Source organism: Ylistrum balloti, unplaced genomic scaffold (assembly GCF_031769215.1).
Source record: "Ylistrum balloti isolate Yb309-2 unplaced genomic scaffold, AGI_CSIRO_Ybal_v1 Utg371468, whole genome shotgun sequence".
Lineage (NCBI taxonomy): Eukaryota > Metazoa > Mollusca > Bivalvia > Pectinida > Pectinidae > Ylistrum > Ylistrum balloti.
This window is the reverse complement of record NW_026782765.1, coordinates 346,425-374,263: the sequence shown is the minus strand read 5'-3', so window position 1 is coordinate 374,263 and position 27,839 is coordinate 346,425. Positions and strand designations below refer to the sequence as shown.

The 27,839-nt window shown below is 34.8% G+C and overlaps 1 protein-coding gene across 1 annotated transcript in view; it reads right to left on the bottom strand.

Annotated features, from left to right (window-relative positions):
- LOC132562642 (FERM, ARHGEF and pleckstrin domain-containing protein 2-like) overlaps nt 1-27,839 on the bottom strand; it is a 97,292-nt gene that overhangs the window by 26,307 nt on the left and 43,146 nt on the right. Inside the window, exons 11-12 of the mRNA XM_060227396.1 lie at nt 27,021-27,095; nt 22,931-23,268 (exon numbers count right to left, since the gene is read on the bottom strand). Of these exons, the coding sequence (XP_060083379.1) occupies nt 22,931-23,268; nt 27,021-27,095 (413 nt within the window). The remainder of the gene's footprint in view (nt 1-22,930; nt 23,269-27,020; nt 27,096-27,839) is intronic.

Sequence of the window (27,839 nt, the reverse complement as noted above, 5' to 3'; positions counted from 1 at the left end):
TAGACTGATCTGAACCTTCTGTTCCCTGTGACAATAGTAGACTGTTCTGACCCTTCTGTTCCCTGTGACAATAGTAGACTGATCTGAACCTTCTGTTCCCTGTGACAATAGTAGACTGATCTGTACCTTCTGTTCCCTGTGACAATAGTAGTCTGATCTGAACCTTCACCTCCCTGTGACAATAGTAGACTGATCTGAACCTTCTGTTCCCTGTGACAATAGTAGACTGATCTGTACCTTCTGTTCCCTGTGACAATAGTAGTCTGATCTGAACCTTCACCTCCCTGTGACAATAGTAGACTGATCTGAACCTTCTGTTCCCTGTGACAATAGTAAACTGATCTGAACCTTCACTTCCCTGTGACAATAGTAGTCTGATCTGAACCTTCACTTCCCTGTGACAATAGTAGACTGATCTGAACCTTCTGTTCCCTGTGACAATAGTAAACTGATCTGAACCTTCACTTCCTTGTGACAATAGTAGTCTGATCTGAACCTTCACCTCCCTGTGACAATAGTAGTCTGATCTGAACCTTCACTTCCTTGTGACAATAGTAAACTGATCTGAACCTTCACTTCCTTGTGACAATAGTAAACTGATCTGAACCTTCACTTCCCTGTGACAATAGTAGTCTGATCTGAACCTTCACCTCCCTGTGACAATAGTAGACTGATCTGAACCTTCTGTTCCCTGTGACAATAGTAAACTGATCTGAACCTTCACTTCCTTGTGACAATAGTAGTCTGATCTGAACCTTCACCTCCCTGTGACAATAGTAGACTGATCTGAACCTTCTTTCTTTCATTTGTACCCATTATAAGAATGATTTACATTAATAATTTCTCAGAAGTGTATAGACTGATCTTGAACATTTTTAGAAGAATAAAGATATGGTGGGACAAGAACATATCCAATACCTCTACAAAAATGCTTTCCATTTAACCTCAATGATAAATAAATAAACTAATAAATAAATAGATTTTTTTTTTTCAATTTTAATGGAAGGGTATTGAATGTGACATTAAATGGAATCCTTGGTCTCAAGCCCTCTCTATACTCATTTCACCCCCCTCTGTACTCATTTCACCCTTCTCCATACTCATTTCACCCCCCTCTGTACTCATTTCATCCCTCTCTGTACTCATTTCACCCCTCTCTGTACTCATTTCACCCCTCTTTGTACTCATTTCACCTCTCTCTGTACTCATTTCACCCCTCTCTGTACTCATTTCACCCCTCTCTGTACTCATTTCACCTCTCTCTGTACTCATTTCACCCCTCTATGTACTCATTTCACCCCTCTCTGTACTCATTTCACCCCTCTCTGTACTCATTTCACCCCTCTCTGTACCCATTACCATGGTATATTGAGATTTCTATTGTTCTTCTCTGTGCATGCACTGCTGTCCTACATACTCTCCTGGCTAAAATAACCATTTCTTATTTTTTTCCTATTTCTAATTTTTCTTCCTTTTCTGTGTAAATACTTATCTTAAACATCATGATTTTAACTTCCATTTTTTTATTTTTGAAGTAAAATTTCTTTAATCTAACCTCTGTTCAAATCAATATCATATACATGTTTATCTCAAACTTCACGATTTCGACTTCCAATCTTAATTTTTTAAGTACAATTTCTTTGATCTAACCTCTGTTCAAACTAATATCATATACATGTTTATCTCAAATTTCATGATTTCAACTTCCGTTTTTTCATATTTGTGAAGTACAATTTCTTTATTCTAACCTCTGTTCAAGCCAATATCATACACATGTTATAAGAGCTAATTTGTCACTTCATGTCAGCTTCCCCTGAACTCATTGTCAGGCAAGCCAAACTTGGCTGATCATGGCAGTGATGATCAATAGCATTTAGCATGCAAGCAAGGACAAAAAATACACCACACATCCAACATCACTGTCATGAATTAATTAAAACTCAAGCTCATTAAACAAAATAAACTTTTACCCTATGTTACAAACTTGTTTCAAATTGCAACAGAACTGGGTATTACAAAGTCTGCCATTAATCACAAATTAGAAATTTGGTTTGTAAGGAGAAAGGGGTTATATATATATATATCACTCGGTAGTAGACAGCGAGCCTCTCGCTGGCATTTTACTCCAGCTGATCGTCTCCCATAACGACAAAACAGCCCAACTTACTTGTACAAGTCAATTAAGAATGCTTCCATTATAAAGTCATAACACAATACATAGGATCAATAAATAATGAAGTTATAAAAATCCCAAAGCTTAAACATCATGTACAATTGTTAATAGACATATATATATATAGACTAAACATATTTACATAGAATATACTACAAAGTATACCTGGTATATGTCAAGTAGACAGCAGAAAATATAGGACTGATACAAACATCAGTGTGAAATCTATGTACCATACCGCTGTAGGTGGAGAAAAGGAAAATATACAATGGTAGGTAATGATGGAGTAATCAGTGTGTATTATGTCAGTGGAGTACTTTCCTGATAAATTATCTGTCTGAGTGCCAAACCCTCTACCAACACAACACAGGTTGTAATTACAAAAACTATACTACATGTCAATGAAATGTGAAAGGAGGTGGGTATTTCAAACATTATCCAACATCTATGAGGTGTCAGCCAATCACACAGCATCACAATGAGACAAAGCTAACTTCATTCAGCCAATCACAGTGTTGCAAGTGCATTCTGGGAAATCCTGAAAATTTTGGTCAAACCCCTTGTGTAATGAAATGAGGTGGAAAAATCCAGACATTCTCTTTCCACCTGATAATATCCCTATGTCCCCCTGAATACTGTAATGGAACTCACTATGCATTGATCTGGGCTGTGTCATGCACACTGAGGGGTGTTTTCACTATCAGCAGTGATTCCAGTCTCATCTCCTAGTTCATTGAGCAGAACTATCTGAATGGTGATAAATATTAATGGCAGCGAAGGCCTTCCATCACCTATCAATAATGGTTAACAGCTAAATTTCCTGTGTCAACATGGACTTCTATTTATCACCAGCCACCACTCTTCAGTCTTTTGTATCTCTCCTATTAATGTCACTTTCCATAATGTTTGAATTTTCTCCAATATAAGAAACCTTTTTTATTAGCAGGGATAACACCATAAGCACTTTTTTTAGTTGTAGTTTGATCTAAGAACATTCACTTTCTCCAACACTTTTTTGCTTTCATAGTAAATAGCACTGGAATTTCTAGCTGGAGTATGAAGGCTTTTTATCTAGTAAAACATAGCTAATGCTATTCCATCATTTTTTAAGCCCTCCCATGAAAGAAAAAAATAATTAAGAGAATCATACAGAACTTGTTTAGCAGCAGAATTGTCTACATCACATAATTTTCATCATATTACACATAATTACATTTGATAAATGCTCCCAATTAATACACAAGAGTACATTTTTGATTACCAGGATATATGCCAGTCAATAATATAAACATATCAAGTTGAGTTTTGCAATGATTTTTCCTCTTTTATTCATCAAAAGCCTAACATTCATTAGGGGTGGGAGTTCTAATATATTATTCCCCTAAGTTCACAAATATAAATTTTCTACACAAACAAGAAGACAAACACAATGTTATCTAGGCAAGCAGTTTATTTTTCTTAGAGAAAATGTATACAGTGAAACAGCAGAATGGACACAAGATCAAGTAGTACCCCCTACATGTAGTACAGGAAATCAAACATATCTGGCCTTTAGCTACAAAAGGGATAACACTTCCTTAATACCTGCATCTGATAAAGGGGCTAGAAGAACATACAGAGGTTGGGGTGACCCCGTGTTTGACCTCTGTGATTCCATTGATAAACAATTGAACTTTTTTGTAAAAGTGTCTGCTAAAAGCCAGAGTTTTGTAAGATAAGACTGATAAGCGAGTTCCAGTTAATTATCCACTGACTAGATCACATTTCTAATACTGTAACGAACATCATTACTTAAAATAATCATCACAATTGTCCTTATTTGATGTTTATTAAACTGGTCCCTCCTGAAACTTCACCTCCCTTATTACAATATACAATAGTGGTCCTATGTATTTATCAAACATTTCATTTTGAAACAAGATCTTCAACCTTACACCACCAGATCTACAAATCCATGTTTTAAATGCAGGGTAAAATAACCAATATTTTACAATCATTAACTCTGAATCATGACCAACAATTTATAACTTAAATATTTGTCTGATATCTGATTTCATATCACTTAAAATCAACAGGTCAACATAAGGGAGGTAATCCAGCTATATACTCCTTTGAAAAAATGATATTCACTAAACAAGAAAAGGCCTATTTCTAAACAGAAAATCTTGTAAATTATCACTTTTGAATGATTTTTCTGATCTATGAGATAAGTACAGTGCACAGAATATAACATTCATTGTTTTGATAGAAAATCAACGTTAATATCACGTTGGACATGACTAATTCCATAAAAGGCATAAAAATGTCATTATCATATCTCTGTAACACTTTACAAATATCTTATTATGTAATAAGTCTTTGATTTAACAATGAAAAATGATGAAATAGTTAAATTCATGAATAATTACAGATGACTTTTCATTACTACAAGCTAAAACATCAACATCTGAATAATTTAAATCAGAATTAAACACAGTGTAAAATTTTGATCTGTGTCCAAACAAAATGATATGAATAAAAACATCATTATATCAAGAGATGATAAACGATATAAGACAGTTTTATACATGGTAACAAAGTTTTATATCAATTGAATCTCATTGAATTGTTTTTAACTCATTATGACTGAATTAGATTTGAACAATCTGTTCTGGAAAAAAATGTTAAAAAAATTGATTGGCCAATATACAGGAATTTGTCCAGTTTTCATACTGATGTATTAAATCTCACAGAAACATCAATACAATGATCGACTGTTTTATTTGCTTCAGATTATGATTGACTGCTTTCCTATCACTTAGCGTGGAATAATTTCATGTAATTTTAGACAAAATAATTGTAAAAATCAAAATTTAAAATAAGGTTTGATACTGTATCTAACTTATCATTACACATTCTGAAAGTTAAAACTAAATATGTATAAGAGTGTAAAAGTGATATATAACTTTGTAAAAAAGATATTTGTTTCAAAACCATACCTATACAAATTATAGAATACTAAGCATTCATCAGTTTTAGAGATAAAGTAAGTCATGAAGACCTGTTCTCCAGACCACTCTTTGAAAACCTCTTCATTTTGACAGTAATAAGTTTTCATCACCACTGCAATCTCCTTACCCACACCCATCTGTACCAATGGCTATCTCTGTACCAACAAGTACTACCCACAATTATCTCTATCGACTATCTGTACCCACAGTTATCTCTGTCGACTATCTGTACCCACAATTATCTCTATCTACTATCTGTACCCACAATTATCTCTATCAATTTATCTGTACCCACAATTATCTCTATCAACTTATCTGTACCCACAATTATCTCTATCTACTATCTGTACCCACAATTATCTCTTCTCTGTCGACTATCTGTACCCACAATTATCTCTATCAACTTATCTGTACCCACAATTATCTCTATCAACTTATCTGTACCCACAACTATCTTACCAACTTATCTGTACCCACAATCATCACTATCGACTATCTGTACCCACAATTATCTCTACCAACTTATCTGTACCCACAATTGTCTCTGTCGACTATCTGTACCCACAATTATCTCTATCAACTTATCTGTACCCACAATTATCTCTATCTACTTTCTGTACCCACAATTATCTCTATCAACTTATCTGTACCCACAATTATCTGTTGACTATCTGTACCTACAATTATCTCTATCTACTATCTGTACCCACAATTATCTCTATCGACTATCTGTACCCACAATTATCTCTATCGACTATCTGTACCCACAGTTATCTCTATCTACTATCTGTACCCACAATTATCTCCATCAACTTATCTGTACCCACAATTATCTGTTGACTATCTGTACCTACAATTATCTCTATCTACTATCTGTACCCACAATTATCTCTATCAACTATCTGTACCCACAATCACAATTATCTCTATCAACTATCTGTACCCACAATTATCTCTATCGACTATCTGTACCCACAATTATCTCTATCGACTATCTGTACCTACAGTTATCTCTATCTACTATCTGTACCCACAATTATCTCTTCTCTGTCGACTATCTGTACCCACAATTATCTCTATCAACTTATCTGTACCCACAATTATCTCTATCTACTTTCTGTACCCACAGTTATCTCTATCAACTTATCTGTACCCACAATTATCTCTATCCTCTATCTCTACTCACAGTTATCTCTGCACCAAAAACTAACTCTGTACCCACAATTATATCTGTACCCACAGCTAACTCTGTACCAATGCTTATCTCTGCTGTACACACAACTGTCTCTGTTCCCATAAGTATCTACTCTGTGCACCCATAACTATCTCTACACTCACAGCTTACTTGTATGCAAAGCTATTTTAGCACCCTAACACTCCCCTCCATACTGACGACTATCTTCTCTCCATACCAAGAGATATCTTTGTACAAAACCAGTATCTACACCTATGAATATCTCTGTAAGCACAACTATCTTAATACCTGACACTCTCTCCGTACTCACAGCTAAAATGCTCTCCATACCTACAGCTTTCTCTATACCTATGTCTGTACCCAGACCTATCTCCTGTTCCTGTATTTTGTTGTCAGTTTTCAGAATCTACAGGGTAAATTTACACAAGAATAGAAGTGCTTAGTGATGTACATTGTAGGACAAAGTCAATGGTTAAATTCTCTCCTATACAAGTTTTTGTTGACGCATGTTAAAAAAGTAATTTACAGGCTGTTTTAAGAAGAATGCTATATGTGTCTTCTGTATTTATTTTTCAGTTTAATAATCAATACTAAAGTAATCTTATATAAAAATTAAGAAATTATTAATATTTGTTGAAAGTAAAACTCATAACTAAGAATTATGCATATAATTATTGTTTTAGTCCTAACTAAAAGTATAAATTGTGAAATAACAAATTAAGTGATCAAAATGAGAAATGATATTATAGTTCTACATATGGCTACTCTATGTTGAGCTGGGCAGAAAAATGGCATGTGATAATTCATTAATTAATTTATTATTCAATACATGAACATTACAATTTTAAAAAATTAAAAAATTAAAATAAGTTTGTATATTCTAAGCAGGTAACATAAATAATGGTAAAATACTTGTAAATTTTACTAAATCTGGCAGAATAACAAATAATTCTACTAAAATTTTAATTCATACTTTGGTTTTCATAAAAAAAACATTCTATAGTCCACATATATCATAACAATTAATAAAAGAACCTGGCATTAAAACAGATATGACAAAATATCTGTATTGTACATATTTCACATCACAAGGACATTGAAAAGTTTCTTATCGTTTACAATCAGCCATAGACATATTAACTAAAGGTAACAATCTTTAACAAGCAACACTCCCATCCCCACCCCCTATCCCCATCTAATGCCATATATGGCCAGCACTATAACTACTTGCACAAAAAAAGCAGAAATGAAATAAAACCAAACAGAATAACGTATATTGAAAGAGTGATGAAAAGAATATGCAGAGGAAGTAAAAGAGATTGTCTCTGTGGAAACAAGCCTACTGTCACAAAACAGCTTAAAGACTAGATGATGAGTAGTGATTGTTTTCATATAAAACACATACACAAACATCCATGTAAAGTTAATTTTATACAACAGCTGAGGTCAAGGTCCATAGAGGGTGAAAAGGTGAAAAATTATCTAAGAACTAATGTTGTATGAAGTCAAACTTATGTCATACAAGGTCAAGTATCTATGTCATACAAGGTCAAATACTGTATATAATGTCACATGATAACAATTACCAACTGTCATACAAAGTCAAACATTCAATGTCACATAAGGTCAAATGTCTGATGTCATACAAGGTCAAATTTCTTATGTCATACAAAGTCAAATATCTATTGTCTTACTAAGTCAAATACTATATATAATGTCACACGAACAATTATCTATCAAATATTGGATGTCAGTAAATTGTCTTCTTCAGTCAAGTGTATAATGTGGGATAAATGAGATTGGAGCATTTAACACTTCTATAACTAACGACTTAACAACTGGACATATCAGGTGATAACATTGTTAGATTTGATGTCTATTGAGTTAGTATTTATTCCCATAAACTGTAGCTCTAAATATTTTCAATTTGTAATCATAACAAAATAATACATGTTTTATGAATTCTTAAGTCCCTTACTTATATTCTGTTTCATAATAAATGATCATGATCTACCATTATGTCAAGTTCACAGATTTTTTTAAATTACCAAAATCTACCAAGAAATTTATAACAAAACCAATTTTTCCTCATTTTTCTTTACATAAATTTGTCAATTTATTCACAAATCAAAGTATGAAAAGAACCAGTAAGTAGATGATGTTAATATAAATTATACAAGAAAATTTAGAAAAAAATTAGGGGTGGGGGAGGGGTTACAGGATTTTTTAAAAAGATCTATAAATGCATCATTTATATGCTTTATTAATACAGCATAACTTGTTTCAATGTGAAAACAAATTGAATTATTTCATGGATTTGGAAACATCGTGTTAGCTATGCTTGTCATAAAGTTATTATTCATATCCAGAAATGATACACTATGTAGATATTAATGCAACTCATCTCAATAATTGATTTAAAAATATCCTCATATGCTACTTCAAAAAGTAAGATAACCAAACCAAAGCTGGCAAGACAAAACAGAGTTATCTTTCCTTGACCACTAGAAAGCTGAAAGCACTGTCATTAGATGGTATAGCTAGATTATGATTATTCTATCATCAATCCCATCCTTAACCCCCAAGAATATTGTCAAGCATTTATTGTTTCCCTCCAAAATATTATAAAGCACTTACAGAATTTATCAACCAAACAGAAGATTGTATTATTGATAAAAAGCATCAGCTTGAAAATATGATGAGGAAGCTCCAGATATATGTATTCTGACAGGCCTCTGCTGGCCTGAATGCAAAGCAAAGATTGGAAGAAGGGAGGTCACTCTATGCCCTTTCATTCATCATGTGCAATACCTTTAATTTGGTATAAAGACAAGCCCTCAGTTAATTTGTCTGGCTGTCTAAAACAAGTTTAACATAGAGTCCAAATTAATAAAAAAAAAAAAAAAAAAGATTCTGTTGAGATCGGTTTTCCAGGAATGAAAGGGCTTTATGTGTTATGTTTACCTGCTTTAATGATTTACTGCAACAAGAACAAATACAATTGAAAGCCAACAGGAAATCATAAAGGTAATAAAAATCAAAACATGAAGTAGAATGCCCAAAAACAGAAATATGTCCAACAGAAAAAAAGAGAAGTAAACGGAATTTTGATGAACAGGTTGATCAACATGACAATAACATTCTGACACGGTATGACAAATCAGTTCTTCAATAAATCACGGATTCTCCCTCACATATAATTAAGATAAAACATCTCCACTATAATGCTTGTCTGGTGACCCATGTTTCAAGCCCAAAATGCTCATGACAATGAAGAACGTATTATAAGGAAATAAAGTGTGACAGCACAGTTATGGCAACGCCACAGGACAGACAGCGATCATCAGGATTTTGAACACAATTTTTGAAGTGTTCGTGACATTCGGTAATTATCCTCATAGGGTGTTCCTAAGTGGGAAATAGTGGCAAGTTTTCAACTAAATGCTGAAAATGTTTGTTTCCAATTTCCTAATTTCATCTTTTATGTGATTGAAATGTCAAACTTAATTCCTAATTAGGTGAACATTATCATGTTATTCAGGAATAAGGAAACAAAGTTTCATATATAATTCATAATTTGTGCTCTAGCAGTAAGGATATGTTAAGGGTTGGTGATTTGATTGGATAAGTATAAACAATAGATTTGTAACAAATAAAAACAAAAATGATACTGAAAAGTCAGGGGATTACCAAAACAAAAACAAAATTCATTTTGCTTTTTTTCCAAAATCAAAATTGATGGAAAAACTATAAATAACTAAGAACATGTTTCCAGATATTGACCTGATTGCTACAGCTATGATTTTCTTTATGCTATTCAATCTTACTTCAAATAAATATTCACAAGAAAGAAAATACTGATGTATTCATCAAAAACATTTCAATATCACTTCTGCTAGACGAGATGTAAATATTTTTAGAATAAATGAAATATAAGATACTGAACATGCAAACAAAAAATTGGAAGGGTGGAAAACTTTTTAAGTGATCCATGCAATTTAAAATTATATCAAAAAATAATACAGCTATACTCAAACTAATAATACTAAATTGGCAAAGGTTTACTTCTTATCTCTAAGTTTCAAAATAAAATCTGGCTTTGTTAGATTGAGGAAAGTTTGTATTGAATGGGTTGAATATAGAAACGAAATCTTCCAACAACAATAATAAACTATTATGGATGTGCCTTGACCCTTACCTGAAATATCAACCATTAATAACAAGACAGAAAAACCTAGTTTCCAAAAAAGGAAATCATTAATCAGCTAAGAGACAAATTCAAGTCACTTGGTCTCTTCAGGGGAGATAATCGCCAGTTATTTCACAAGGTATAAAACTGATCTTCAGTTAATTGTCTTCTATTGGGAACAATAATTTCAAAGGAGATAACTGATTACCAGTTTCTCTCAACCAAAAGACAAACATCAGATATTAATGAGAGACAGTGATATTTCACCAAACCTCTATAGGGGAGATAACCATCAGTATGAACGGCATTCTCCAATTATGCATTATCAATGAAGAAAATACTTTTACTTTGACACAAAACTTTTTAAATTCAGCTTATTTCTTAAAATATTTATGAGCTTTAGTTTCTTATTTTTATTTTCAAAGCCATCTTTAAACTTAAATATGTTACATAAGATTTATTCAACTTTACAAATGCCCTGACATTGTCTGAAGATTTGAGGAGGGATGAGCTATTTATTCACAAGCATGATAAGGTCTTAATTCCTGGATAAGTAATTCCAGTTATCTTTCATACCAGAACAAGAGCAACATATTTTTTCACTTCAGCTACACACTCTTAACCATATCCAAGTAAAGAACCCAGACATATCTTTTATAGAACTTTTCTATAATAAGTATAACATTATCAACAATATATTGAGCAGTGTCTAACAAATTCCTATGTCACTGTTGTCACAATGTTCAAAATGTCCACTGCCATTTCTACTTAAATATGGTTTCTGTGCCCTACACATTTATACATATCCTGTACAAAGTTTTTGTAATTCATTTCATGAATACATCAAACTTGTTTTCATGTTAAGATGTATAAAGGATACAGCCAGAAAGAGAAGAATATCCATAAAGTGGTGCGTTTAAGCGTTTTTTTAAATGTTCAGATGTGTTGGCTGTGAGAGAGATTTGGAGGTCTAGAAAACATACCATTCTTACCACTGTAACAGGAAGCTTGGGGGCAAAAACAAACCACACATCAATACAAAAATGTCATCAATGTGAACCAGTGCAAATAGATTCTGTAATTTGCTCAATCCCAGTTTTGATAACTTAGAAGTCAAGTAGTCAGTGAGTTTATAGATCAGCTCAATGATATCCAGTGGATTTACCATGGTTAGGTAGAACCCGTTATTTCTTCTGATAAAGGACAAAAAACTATCATTATTTCAATTCTTATAAATGTTGTAATAAATATATATGCCAAAATTCTTAACAAGTTAAGTGGATAAAGGAAAGAAATGAAATATTAACCAAGTATAATTTTTGTTAACATAAATTAAAATTTCAAGAATTTCAAGAATTTCAAGAACAGAGCAAAAAAGAAGTCAAACACTCAGTGAGCACGCAGACAAAATGTGTGATATATGCAATAAAACTGACAGCAAGCAACCCTAGCCCTCCCAGTTTATTGTAAAAAAAAGGCCTGTTGTCAACTCAACTCTGACAAGTTATTGTTATTAAGTTACTATATCTCTAAACTGATAAGTGTATTACTATTTCACAAAGTACTGGACCTACTGTCATTTCATACCGTAATGGCTGACTTAGAGATCAAATATTCCTCCTGTCAATTTATACAGTAATGGCTGTCTTAGAGATCAAATATTCCTCTTGTCAATTTATACAGTAATGGCTGACTTAGTGATCAAATATTCCTTCTGTCAATTTATACAGTAATGGCTGTCTTAGAGATCAAATATTCCTCTTGTCAATTTATATAGTAATGGCTGACTTAGTGATCAAATATTCCTTCTGTCAATTTATACAGTAATGGCTGACTTAGTGATCAAATATTCCTTCTGTCAATTTATACAGTAATGGCTGTCTTAGAGATCAAATATTCCTCGTGTCAATTTATACAGTAATGGCTGACTTAGTGATCAAATATTCCTTCTGTCAATTTATACAGTAATGGCTGACTTAGTGATCAAATATTCCTTCTGTCAATTTATACAGTAATGGCTGACTTAGTGATCAAATATTCCTCCTGTCAATATATACTGTAATGGCTGACTTAGTGATCAAATATTCCTCCTGTCAATTTATACAGTAATCGCTGACTTAAGAGATCAAATTTTCCTCCTGTCAATATATACTGTAATGGCTGACTTAGTGATCAAATATTCCTTCTGTCAATTTATTCAATAATGGCTGACTTAATGATCAAATATTCCTTGTAAATAGATACCTTAATGGCTGTCTTTTTTTAACATACATTTATTTAATCTTTAGTACAAAACACAAGTCACTGTAGTTTTTGTGCCAACCAAATACACCATTCCAGAGGTTGCCCCAACGAAATCCATCATTCTATTGGTCAGAAAGATCATTCTAGTGGTCAGAACAACCAAAGACATCATTCTATTGGTCAGAACAACCAAATAGATCATTCTAGTGGTCAGAACAACCAAAGACATCATTCTATTGGTCAGAACAACCAAAGACATCATTCTATTGGTCAGAACAACCAAACAGATCATTCTATTGGTCAGAACAACCGAAGACATCATTCTAGTAGTCAGAACAACCAAACAGATCATTCTATTGGTCAGGACAACCGAAGACATCATTCTATTGGTCAGAACAACCAAACAGATCATTCTATTAGTCAGAACAACCGAAGACATCATTCTAGTAGTCAGAACAACCAAATAGATCATTCTAGTGGTCAGAACAACCAAAGACATCATTCTATTGGTCAGAACAACCAAATAGATCATTCTAGTGGTCAGAACAACCACAGACATCATTCTATTGGTCAGAACAACCAAATAGATCATTCTAGTGGTCAGAACAACCAAACAGATCATTCTAGTGGTCAGAACAACCAAAGACATCATTCTATTGGTCAGAACAACCAAGTAGCAAATCATTTATAAACTTTAAATATGCTTAACTTTTATATCAGGTATCATAAGCAGAAACATCTAGAAAAGCAACATCTAAAAAATGATGAAAACTTGGAAGCAATAAGCCTAGTTGGAAGCTGTGTATTCAAAGAAGACATTTCTGATAGGAAAAAGTATTTGTTAGAATCAGAGTTTAGTAATGAAATGGTTCTCCGACCAACGTAATAAACCAGTACATCATGTTTATGATATCTAGATACTGCAGAGTAGTCACATATATACTATATACTTCATGGAGTCAACACACAAATTCTTAGTCAGAGTCAGAGGGTTGGCTTAATACAGGACATTCATCCCAGGGGTTCCATACAAAACTTATACCCATGAGTAAGAGATGGACTATTACAAACAATAAGCCCATAGGGTCCAACTCGAAACTTTTACTCAAGAGTAAGAGATGGACTTATGACAGACAATAAGCCCCTGGGGTCCAACTCAAAACTTTTACTCAAAGAGTAAGAGATGGACTTATGACAGACAATAAGCCCCTGGGGTCCAACTCAAAACTTTTACTCAAAGAGTAAGAGATGGACTTATGACAGACAATAAGCCCATAGGGTCCAACTCAAAACTTTTACTCAAGAGTAAGAGATGGACTTATGACAGACAATAAGCCCCTGGGGTCCAACTCAAAACTTTTACCCAAAAGTAAAAGATGGACTTATGACAGACAATAAGCCACTGGGGTCCAACACAAAACTTTTACCCAAAAGTAAGAGATGGACTTATGACAGACAATAAGCCACTGGGGTCCAACTCAAAACTTTTACCCAAAAGTAAGAGATGGACTTATGACAGACAATAAGCCCCTGGGGTCCAACTCAAAACTTTTATAAGAGATGGACTTATGACAGACAATAAGCCACTGGGGTCCAACAAAACTTTTACCCAAAAGTAAGAGATGGACTTATGACAGACAATAAGCCCCTGGGGTCCAACTCAAAACTTTTACCCAAAAGTAAGAGATGGACTTATGACAGACAATAAGCCACTAGGGTCCAACTCAAAACTTTTACCCAAAAGTAAGAGATGGACTTATGACAGACAATAAGCCCCTGGGGTCCAACTCAAAACTTTTACCCAAAAGTAAGAGATGGACTTATGACAGACAATAAGCCACTGGGGTCCAACTCAAAACTTTTACTCAAGAGTAAGAGATGGACTTATTACAGACAATAAGCCCATGAGGGAAATCAGTGAGACAGCCTCAAAGTATGTAACCCCACAATATAACCACTTAATACAGCAATTCACTGGTGACAATATAATCTACCAGAACACATCATAAAGCATATCAATCACAACAGTCTCTAGAGTTGATGTATTTTATTAGGTATTGTCGACCGGTTTCGTCCTCTCCTGCTTCTTCTGATCCTGAAGAAGCCAAGGAGGGTGAAGCCAGTATATTTACGAGATATACTTATCTGATTTTCTCTACTTCTCAATCACCCTGCATACCATTGAGTATCCAGTTGAGGAGTGAAGGAATACACAACCCAACCAAAAAGAATGTAGTGTTGCCTCTATGATATAAACTCTTTTGAAGAACACATCTTTCATACAAGAGTCACTTCATGTCTCCCTCAAAGTATACTATCTTGTAAGATCTCTCACCCTACATAATATCTCAATATCATCAGTTATATAAATCATTGTTGACAGTGTGCATTAATTGTTATAGGTCATTTGGATATGTCAGTAATTGAGACTAACATCTTGGAGATTCATTCCTAGTTATGTCAGGTTTCTGGTCTTTTCTATCAGAAACAGAGTAATACTGAACTCCCATTCACTTAAAGGTGAGAGAAAAACCACATCCAATATATTTTCCTGGTCTAAGCAACCAGACCTTCTTTACTTTACTGCCATGAAAGGCATTTATATTTGATAAAGTTCTACAATTGCCTTAATTGTCTTTATTGATGAACACATAAGGCATTTGTTAGGTCAAACAGTGAACATATGAATATTAAAGATCAGATTATACATATGTAAATCACAATTACTGTGAAATCATTAATTTTGGTAAAGGTTTTATTTCTGTTCATTTCTTGGTTACTTTTAATCAACAAATTCATATGTCCAAAACTTAAAATTGGTAAAGCCAAATCGTTTTAGCTATTTCTATACATGAAATCAAATGTCCACCATAAGGTAAGTAATTGGAAAACCACGAAAATTCAGCCCCACCAAAATAGCTGATATAGCAGTCACAGCCATGAGTACATTATTATTTTTCTGGTTGGTGGATCTGAACATTAATAACATATACGTGGGAGCATTTCATTTTGATTCCAACTCCAATCAAAGACAGCAAACAAGAAGTTACTCCAAAAACATATACCTTGGCCCTCTCATTGGCGATTCTGTTAACCTCACAAATGGGACTAACATGACCTGGTCTACAAACAGGACAATTCCATCAGCAATAAATCTGTTTATCCATTAGCATTGAAGAATATCCTATTATCTCTAAGTATATAAACCATAACTAGAAAGTGATAAAAGCTTTGCTAAATTCATAAGTGATAAAAAGTCACCTAGTGATCACGTCTGTGGGTCTACCAACCTCAGGGTACAAACCCATAAATAATGGATTTATTCAGGAAATTCAATCGAGTTTTCCATTACTAAGACCATCAGGAAAAAGCTTATGAATCTAAAACAAAAGTTTTTATGATCAGAAAGCCTAGGAAGATGAAACATTACAGAATTTTGTATCCGTCAATCTTACAAGGTTTCCAAGTTAACACCTCAGACTATCACAAAACAAACTGTTTTTATGTGCTTCTCTAGTATTGATGTTCTAAACGCAAACATGAAGGTTTTAAATTTCATTCATTCTCTCTCTTTTTTTTCATTTGTTTTGTTTTAGAAAGAAAAAATTAGGGGCTTTATTTGTGTGAAATTCTCCAACATTTGACAATGATTGTGACACTCATAAAAGAATTTTAAAAATTGATACATTACTAGTGAGAAGCTAATAAATACTTGATAACCTCCCTTCTAACCTTTTTTCTGGTTAGAGAAGCATATCATTATCACAGTCTCCAAGGAATTTATCAGTCAAACATATTATAAATATATTCAGGAATAGTTTAAAACATTACTTCTTAGTTCTTGATATTTCAAGCCAAGAGTTTCCTTATTTAAGATTTTCTGATAGAGAAATTTGCCAGATGGATAAGAGAAAGAAATGAAGGAAGTTCAAGCAACAAAACTTTTTGAAATAATAAACAGTAAAGAATAACAATACTTTAACAACATTTCTGTACCTTGTTTATCATGCAAATTCTAGATGTATGTTTCTATAAAATAAAATTAATTGAACATTTCAACATTTGGCATTTCAAACCAAATTACAAATTAAAAAAAAAAAAACAATAAGAATCATTTCTCATTTCCATGTACCTTATATCATGATATTGGAAAACTCAATACATATCATTACCCAGTGCAATTCAAATACTGATTCTAAACATACCTATCACTACTATATATTTTGTATTGTCTTAAGTTCACGCTATTGTCCATCCCATCATCAATAGAATGGAATGGTGGTGTCCTTAGAAACCCATGAGAAGTTGACTAGAATTATCTAATGCCCGCACAATATATACCCTGATGTTGACTAGAATTGTCTAATGCCCGCGCAATATATACCCTGATGTTGACTAGAATTGTCTAATGCCCGCGCAATATATACCCTGATGTTGACTAGAATTGTCTAATGCCCGCGCAATATATACCCTGATGTTGACTAGAATTGTCTAATGCCCGCGCAATATATACCCTGATGTTGACTAGAATTATCTAATGCCCGCACAATATATACCCTGATGTTGACTAGAATTGTCTAATGCCCGCGCAATATATACCCTGATGTTGACTAGAATTGTTTAATGCCCGCGCAATATATACCCTGATGTTGACTAGAATCATCTAATGCCCACGCAGTATACACTGTAATATTGACTAGAATCATCTAATGCCACAACAATATATACCCTGATGTTGACTAGAATCATCTAAAGCCACAGCAATATATACTGTAATATTGACTAGAATTATCTAATGCCACAACAATATATACTGTAAAATTGAGTAGAATCATCTAATGCCACAGCAATATATACCCTGATGTTGACTAGAATCATCTAATGCCACAGCAATATATACCCTGATGTTGATTAGAATCATCTCATGCCACAGCAATATATACCCCAATGTTGACTAGAATCATCGATGCCACAGCAATATATACCCTGATGTTGACTAGAATTGTCTAATGCCACAGCAGTATATACTGCAATATTGAATAGAATCATCTAATGCCACAGCAATATATACCCTGATGTTGACTAGAATCATCTAATGCCCACGCAGTATATACTGTAATATTGACTAGAATCATCTAATGCCACAGCAATATATACTGTAATATCGACTAGAATTATCTAATGCCACAGCAATATATACCCTGATATATACCCTGTTGACCACAGCAGTATATACTGAATATTGAATAGAATCATCTAATGCCACAGCAATATATACCCTGTATATACTGTAATATTGACTAGAATCATCTAATGCCACAGCAATATATACTGTAATATCGACTAGAATTATCTAATGCCACAGCAATATATACCCTGATGTTGACTAGAATTATCCAACGGTATTATATACTGTATGTTGACTAGAAATATCTAACACTACAGCAGTTGACTAGAATCACACAAAAACACTTAAGAATCATTACATTACTATACATACAGAACACACCCATATCGATACAGAACACACCCATATCGATAAGATATCAGCTTAAAAAGTAACTGATATGATAGTGACAATAGCGTCTCCCCATCCTTCCCATACACATTCGTATTTTCAAACAAAAGTGTTCTTTGTTAGTACAAAGCATCTGTATAGTAAAGAGAATCCATGTAAGCTTTGGCCATTACTGTGATAATGTGTCAGAAGTTCTAGATTTCATTATTTGTTACCTATTTATAATCCCTTAAACCAATTTACACAATGAGGAATCACAGACTTCTGTAGACGTAATAAACACATGGACTTTCCATTAAAAACAATTAATAATGTAAAGGGGCTTTCTAAAAAAACATAACGAAACACTCATTATGTAAATAAAACTCAACTTCAATTTGTAAAACAAAACTGAAAATCAACTAATGTAAATCAAATTGACTAAAAATTATTTCACATTAAAATATAATCAATTGCACCAAACTTCATGCACAACACAATAAAATCAAATTAAAAATAAAATGTATATATGTATATAGACATATATAATATAGAAATGTAATGCTTCTAGCGGCTCATGCTTAAATGGTGCAGATCATGCTAAAAATTAAAACATTTAAAAATGAAATAAATTTGCACTTCAAAAATGAAATCATTATAATACAAAAGTATAACTCCATCATGTATCAAGAATATGCTAATTACAACAAGTATAATTATATAATAACAAATATCATATATATCTACGAAGGATTTGATTGACTAATTTCGTTGTCATGGGAACTTGATGGGCTCCTGTGGGTGTCATCCGGACTTGATGCAGTACTGATGGTAAGGATTGGAATGGCATCTCCAAGTCGATGTCTGGAGGTCATGTGATCATCCGAATCGCATTCATCACTGTATGAATCTCCACTAAGTGATGCTAGCTCTGCTATGTGAGGATTCTCAAGACTCTCCAAGGGGTCCACGCTAACCCGTTTGTTCCGAACAACCCTTTCATGATAAGATTCATCTGAACTTGAACTCAGAGTGGTGTTTGTGAAATTCCTAGTAGCACTGTTATCATTGCGTGGAGGTATGTTTTGATTCTCGTCCTCATAAACAGACCCTTCTAAAGTCTCTAGACTATCCAGTGGATCTAAAGGAGAAATATCCTTGATACCAGAATCAGATAACTCAACACCTACACCTGAGTCTACCGTTATTTCTTTTCCAGAGTCTGCTAAACTTTTAGCAAATTGCAAAAATTCTTTTTGTCTCTCGGCATCATCATTATCACTACTATCACATTCATGTTCACTATCGTCGCCGAATTCCGAATTACTTCCTTCAGATACAGAAGACTCGGAGCCATCAGAGATATTCTCTGCCAGATTTTCCAGAGGTTCTAGCATATCAACAGACTCCACACTCTCTGGACTTCCCTGGACATCTGTGTCTGTTGATCCACTCAAAAACATCTGAGCACTAGGTGGATCATTGACACTCTCAAAACTGTACATGTATCCACGCTCCTTCTGAAACTTTCGTGCCTCCATTGCCTTTGAACTATCAATGCTCTGATCGCTTGGGTGTCGTCGCAGTTTCAGCTTGGGTTTGGGGTTTGGGCGGAACACATTCTCTGGAGGAAGTGTGTGGAAGGCTTGATTGAGTCTTACTGTAGGATCTTTGTCAGCTGCAAGGGAAAGTGATGATTCTTCTTCATTCTCATCGACACTAACTAAACTTAGTGGACGAGGTGATGTAGAGTTAGAATCAGGGGGTTTAAATGTTGAAAACGTAATGCTGTTCCGATTGGATTTACTTGCATAGTCTGTTTCTGATAATATAAACTCAGCTGCAGGAGATGAGAATTCCATACCAACATGACCCGCCGTTCCAGACAATTCAGTCTTTTTGACAGGCGGATCTGGTCTTTTTCCTGCTACAGTTGGTTTTTTACTAATCATGTCAGGTTTTTTACCTGGTAAAGCGGGCTTCTGACTTGGTAAAGCTGGCTTAGTACGAATCAAGTTACTATCTTTCCCACTTGCGCTTAATTTCTTGGCAGAATTTTTGGCTTCTGTTCCTTCATGTTTGGATGTAGAAGACTCCTTACACTGCTTCAAACTAAAGATAGGCCTGTATACAGGGCTATAGGGCTCTTTAGATTTTTTATCTGGATTTTTGGCATGAAAAGCAGAAGATTTATTAACAGTTTGTACATTGTTTCCTCTGGTAGGTTCAGGTCTGCTTACATTTACTGAAGATTTACCCTGATCTTCTGACTGACTCCGACCTGATGACTTACCATACCTGACAATATTTGGGTCATTTTCAAACTGACCCGTATTTACTGAAGGGAGATTGGCTTTGACCATTTTAGAGTTACTACCAGTTACCCTTTGAGAATGCTGTGCTGGCTGTGCTTTCTGTTGGGGAAATTTGTTGGAATCATTGGACATTCCTGCAGCTTCCTTTCTCGCTAGTTTGTCTTCTGAGAGGCGTTTCTCCAGGTTGTCATTGAGCTTGTTTTGGACAACAGTGATATCCTCCACCATTTCTAAGTTATTATTAGACTTGTTATCTTCACTAGCTTGATAACTAGACAATGGTTCCTTAACAACTGCCCCTCCAGAAACTGGGGTTGGCGATACGATGACATCTTTGATAACCTCACCATTACATTCAGAAAATGCTGATTCGTTATCTTTGATATTTTCTTTATTTTGGATCTGTTTTAAAATATCTTTTTCAAATGTGGGACTTGTTGTATCGTCTACACTTGAGAAGCTATCTTTGTGTGGTAAACGGTGATAACTGACTATTTCCATACGTCGATTACATGACGGTGAGCGATCATTAGAATTTCGGGAGGGTGTACGTTTACCTGAAGGAGACCGGCTCTGGTAACCTCGCTTTCCTGAGGGTGATCGACTACCTATCCTCTGTTGTATACTACATGGGCTGCCACCTCGGCTTCCAGGGCTAATCGGACTGGTACCTCGACTACCTGGGCTGACAGGACTAACTACACCACTCCCTGGAGTAACAGGACTACCAGCCAAACTGCCCAGACTGGACGTGTCACTACATGGACTTACCCCACCACTGACTGGGCTGACAGGACTGTTGCCTCCACTAACAGGCGACTTAACCTCCTGCTTTCCCTTATCAGGTACAACAGGAAGTGACCCGTCGTATACTTTAACTTGATGTACTTGCATGTTTGAAGGCCGTTTCTTCTTGAGACTCCTGCTTCTCCTGTTGGATATGATGTCATCCATATCTGTGGGTGAAGTTACCTCCCCTGTCTTAACAGGTTCAGGACTTTTCTCAAGGTGGCGTCGGTGTAGAAGGTATGGAATGTCCCCGATCATGTCTTCTCCACCATTAACTCCTGCAGTGTTCCTATTTTTGTTTAGCTCATTCTTACTTAAATCTTCTTTACTCCTGTCTGTTCGGACTGGTTTTTCTGTTTCACTTTTGGTATTCAGGTCCAGTTTCTGTAACTTCTCAATACTACCAGTACGCTTTGGATAAATGACATCAGCTTTACCAAGGCTCTCAATTTCTTTCGGTACCTGCTCTGTTGCTTTCTTTTCTGGACTATCCCTTGGAATGCTGCTTTTCCTTAAAGCATTATCAGAGACAACTTCTTTCTGTGGAGGTTTCTTTGTCATATTATCAGAAACTAACCCTTTTTGTGGCAGTTTCTGAGAAACATTATCAGAAATCAGATCTTTTTGTGCTTTTTTCCCTGCTATACTTGAGGCCGGCTCTTGCTGTGGAAGTTTCCTGCTCATATTATCAGTAGTCATGTCTTTCTGTGGAAGTTTCTTCTTCACTTTATCAGTGGCCACATCTTTTTGTGGCAGTATCCTAGAAACTTCTGTAGACAGCTCGTTACATGGTGGTGAGTCCTCATTTAAAACATTATCCTGTTTTATCAATTTCCTGTCAGTTTTTTTATCATAACGCTTTTCTCCAATGTATGAACTTCCGCCAATTTTTCCCTGATTTGTGGAGCTTTCTTGTTTACTTGAAGATTTTCCAGAATCTTGACTGACCGATTTCCTCAATGGCTTTTCCTGATTAGAAAATTTCCTCTTTTCCTCATTCGCCAGCGGAGGGCCTGTCCTGGCAACCTCTTGCTTACCCTTACCTTTAATAACCTCCCCAGACTTACTGTTCTCAACTGCCCCATCAGACCCCTTACCTGTTGTCAGATGGGAGCTAACATCATCAGCAAACACAACCTTTTTATGTTCCCTTCCAAGGGTGGAGTTTGGAGACTTTTGGCTTGTCCCCACCCCATCAGGGGAGGAATCCTGTAAACTATGTCTTAGGTTAGAGGGTAAAGTATCTACACTATTAGATTTAGGTCTCATTCTCCCCCCACCAGAATAATGAACATGCTCTATATCTTTGGTTAGGTGTGGTTTAGTAGGGAAAGTAGCAGACAAATTATTCTCAGTATCAATAGAACTGTCATCTAACTTTTTAATCTTCCCATCTTTAACAAGAGAGAAAGATTGTGATTGGCTGTTTTCATCATTGTCATTTGCATTTTGACTGGCTGACACATTTTGGTTATTATTAGGATAGCTATCTAGCGGTGCAGATACTATAGCATTAGTAACAAAAGTAGAAGTGGCACCTCGTTCGTCGATTCTGTCCACTCTGCCGTCTGGGGAAGCCACTGCATCATCATCTGGAAGGTCGACCTCTGCTCCAGGTGTTCCCTCTCTGCTGCGGTCAAACTTTGGTGATGGGAGTGACCGACTGCCAGACAGTGAGCTGTCCACACTGTGTACTTCAGCTGTCTCTGTCCTACTAGGTGTGGTAGGGTCGTCTGGCCCTGGGGATAGTATGTGTGAGCCACTGGATGCTGTGCTGTTGTGAGTGTCGGTGGTCGAGTTGTGAAGCCCTGCTTTAGCTGTTATCTTTGGCGTGACACTGGCACTTCGGCTGCAGGAGATTCGCCCACTGACAGACCTACAATGATGGGAATAAAAGGATAATAATAAGACATGGGGTGACATACAGTACAGCAGGTCACCAAACACATTTCTATGACACAGATATAGATGAAATAGTGAGATATGTTCACAGTAATTTTTCATTCTTTTACTTTTTTAAATTGATCAAAAACTTTCAATTTTCTTAATAAGACAAACATAGTCAGCAAAACATTTACTGTTGAAGACACACCAACAGTACAGCAAATCAGTTTTGGCTGATCAGTCATTTCATTACTCCAATCAGTCTCAATATTAATTTAAACATGCAGAACTAACAAAACTAGGGAAAGGAAATCTCCATATAACATTTATGAAAGATTCTCCTATTCCTTTATCAGAAATATCATACCATATCTTCTAAGAAATACCATCTCAAACTTTCCGAGAAATACCATCTCAAACTTTCCGAGAAATACCATCTCAAACATTCCGAGAAATACCATCTCAAACTTTCTGAGAAATACCATCTCAAACTTTCTGAGAAATACCATCTCAAACTTCCTGAGAAATACCATCTCAAACTTTCCAGGAAATACCATCTCAAACTTCCCGAGAAATACCATCTCAAACTTCCTGAGAAATACCATCTCAAACTTCCTGAGAAATACCATCTCAAACTTCCTGAGAAATACCATCTAAAACTTTCCAGGAAATACCATCTCAAACTTCCAGAGAAATACCATCTCAAACTTCCAGAGAAATACCATCTAAAACTTTCTAAGAAATACTGTCTTAGTTTCAAAGATAACCTAAGCTGTATTATTTGATTATAAAGGGAATTTGCTATCTAAAGTGTTTTCATCATAGACTGAAATGTTGAAAAATAAATCTACAGAACTTGGGCGATAGAAACTTTGAGATTCTGTTTCCAGACAAAGTGACGGTATTGATACATCGCCATTTCAAACTGGGTCACAACAGGAGCAACACAAAGGTGTAACAGACAGTTTAAAACCCATAAGATACTTCACAACGCATTTGTTGTTTACTTCACAAAACACAAGTTATTTACTAAAATCATTACTTCACAACTAATCAAATGATTACTTTGCAACACATCAGCTGTTTATTTCACAACACATCATTTGTTTACTTCTGAACATACAAGTTGTATACTTCATAACTTCAAAACATATCTGTTGTTTATTTCATAACTTAACAACAAATCAAATGATTACTTTGCAACACATCAGCTGTTTATTTCACAACACATCACTTGTTTGTTTCAATATGCATCAGCTGTTTACTTTATAAAACACATCAGCTGTTTACTTCACAAAACATCAGCTGTTTACTTCACAACACATCAGCTGTTTACTTCACAACACATCAGCTGTTTACGTCACAACACATCTGCTGTTTACTTTACAACACATCAGCTGTTTATGTCAAAACAAATCAGCTGTTTACTTCACAACATATTAGTTGTTTACTTCACAGCACATCAGCTGTTTACTTCACAACACATCAGCAGTTTACTTCACAACACATCCGCTGTTTACGTCACAACACATCTGCAGTTTACTTCACAACACATCAGCTGTTTACTTCACAACAAATCACTTGCTTGTTTCACTATGCATCAGCTGTTTATTTCGCAAAACACATCAGCTGTTTACATCACAACACATAAGCTGTTTACGTCACAACACATAAGCTGTTTACGTAAAAAAAGCATCAGCTGTTTACATCCGAACACATCATTTGTTTACGTAAAAAAACATCAACTGTTTACTTCACAACACATCAGCTGTTAACTTCAAAACACATCAGCTGTTTACTTCACAACACATCCGCTGTTTACGTCACAACACATCAGCTGTTTACATCACAACACTTCAGCTGTTTACTTCCCAACACATCAGCCGTTTACGTTACAACACATCAGCTGTTTACTTCACAACACTTCAGCTGTGTATGTCACAACACGTCAGCTGTTCACTTTACAACACATCAGCTGTTTACGTCACAACACATCAGCTGTTTACTTCACAACAAAAAATTTGATTACTTCACAACACATCAGCTGTTTACTTTACAACACATCAGTGTTTTATTTCACAACACATCAGCTGTTTTATTTCACAACACATCAGTTGTTTACTTTACAACACATCAGCTGTTTACTTCATAACACATCAGCTGTTTACTTCACAACACATCAGCTGTTTACTTTACAACACATCAGTGTTTTATTTCACAACACATCAGCTGTTTACATCACAACACATCAGCTGTTTACATCACAACACATCAGCTGTTTACTTCACAACCCATCAGTTTATTTCACAACAGCCACTTTCTTCACAACACATCTTTATTTTCTACTATAAACACCTACTATATTTTGTACATACCCAGCATAACAAGATATCTAGAATACACCTTGACAGCATTACGAAATATCCTCTGAAACTGCAGCCAACATTCAGGATCTGATTCTAACAGTGATCCTCTAATACAACCTCACACACATAACTTCATAAGCAGTATATCATTCCACACACTCTATCTACTAATATCAACTTGTTTATCATCTACAAAGTCAAACAGAAGGACAACAGCTAATTTTCTATATCTACAACAAATGGTCAAATTGAATTCACAAAGATAAATATCATTATTTACAACAAACAGTAAGTGTTTGACCATCTCAGAAATGATTTTGATGAAATTTCAATGAAAAAGGACACATCTGTGCATGAGAAGTAGTCATTACAAACATGAAATATCTGAAATGGCTGCTAACTGCCATACTGAATATCCATTAAAGAGTGACATAGAAAGGTTATTTTCAATAGTTCTTGACAAATAGAAATTATCAAATGCAAACTACATGTATGGAAATGATGATATGGTAAGCCTATATCAATCTTCAAATTATTTTCTCTTAAAAATGTCAAAACCAAATGAAAACTTGGTTTGCAACAAATCTGAAACAAAATATTTACCAAAATATGTTTTATTTTTTCAAAAAATCTTTGTGAAATCATTTAGTACCATTAATTGACACAAGCCAAACCTTCGGTCTAGTGTTCTCTACACAACAACATTAATCTTCAGTGTTCAACACCCAACAATGACCATGATTTACTCAACAACAGTGCTCCAAGTTCTAAACTGGTGCTCTAGAGTCATGTGATTGCTACCCATGCCAATCATCATCTCGCCACAACACTAACTTACTTTGTGTTAGTCCTGTGAAGCCAAGCACATAAAACAAGGAGGGCATAGTTTAATCTCAAAGTTCCAGATAAATATATTTAGTGAATAAGAAGGAAAAACTTGGTTAGAGATTTTTTAATTTATTGGGTTTATTAACAAAACTGATTTTTACTAGTTATGACTACTTGTTAAGGAGGCCATGATTTCTTGTAATTTTAGAAATAATGAGCCAAACATGGGGTCAGTATCACTTCCAAGTTCCTTGTAACCACATATTAACATCAAAGTCTTCCGTCGTTACATAATACTTCTATTTACTGTGATTTGACATCAAGTTACGCTAACTAAACTTACTGCATAGATATGTATATATATGTAAGCCTTCCAAGAAAAGGAAACAAAATGAAGGACATGAAATTACATAAGAAGATAATCTCCCCCTTGACAACAGAAATTGTGCTGAGAAAAAGTAACGATAAAAAATTGTTTACGTTTTGTTTCTTCAAAACTACTTTACTTAATAAGGAAAGATTGCAGATGAATTCTCTGTGTAATACACACCTTTCAAAGGAAGGGCTCTTGACACATGTTTCCCTCACAAAGGTCATCAGTTGTTTCTGTGTCCGGCCACTGTATCTGTGTACAGAAAGTCAACACTAGGATTAAATGTCTCCCTCTGTACCTTAGAGGTGGAGCGGGAGGAAGGATTTTAACTTAATACTAATACAAATATGAAAGACTCAACCATAATGGAAGTAAAAACACTAAAACTGTTGACAATTTATAAAAAATATCTGGTAGAAGGGTCATCTTCAATCAAACATGATAACATGTATATGGTTAACATCTAGTCATGTCACTTTAAACAAAATATAACAATGCCACAATTAAAGTCAGTGCCAAATGAAATTATATGTAAAATAAACATTTTCTTTGATGTACTGATAGGTCAAAGGTCAAAGGTTTGCCGGAGTACCTACTTTTGATTCACGACACATGAAAAGTTTAAGTGATTAGAAGTGTAAGAGATGCAGACAAAAACTAATTTTTTCTTCGATGTAGGTCAAAGGTCAAAACTAAGGTCAGAATGACCTAACTTATTTTATACGAAACACCACCTTACCAAGGTGAACCAATACCTTAAGGATGAAGTTCAAGTAACAATTAGTAGATAAAGCCCGTAGAGATAGCAAGAGGACAGACTGACACAATGCAATACTGAAGTATCAGTTGCTCATGGTGGTTATTTACAACCTGCTACCAGCAGCATTCAGTTGATGTGAATGTTATGCAACTCCAATAACTCTATCAATAGTTAATATGTATGATCTCAAACTCAGTGTGTTTGTTGAGGAGAAAGTGTTAGACAGAAGATTATCA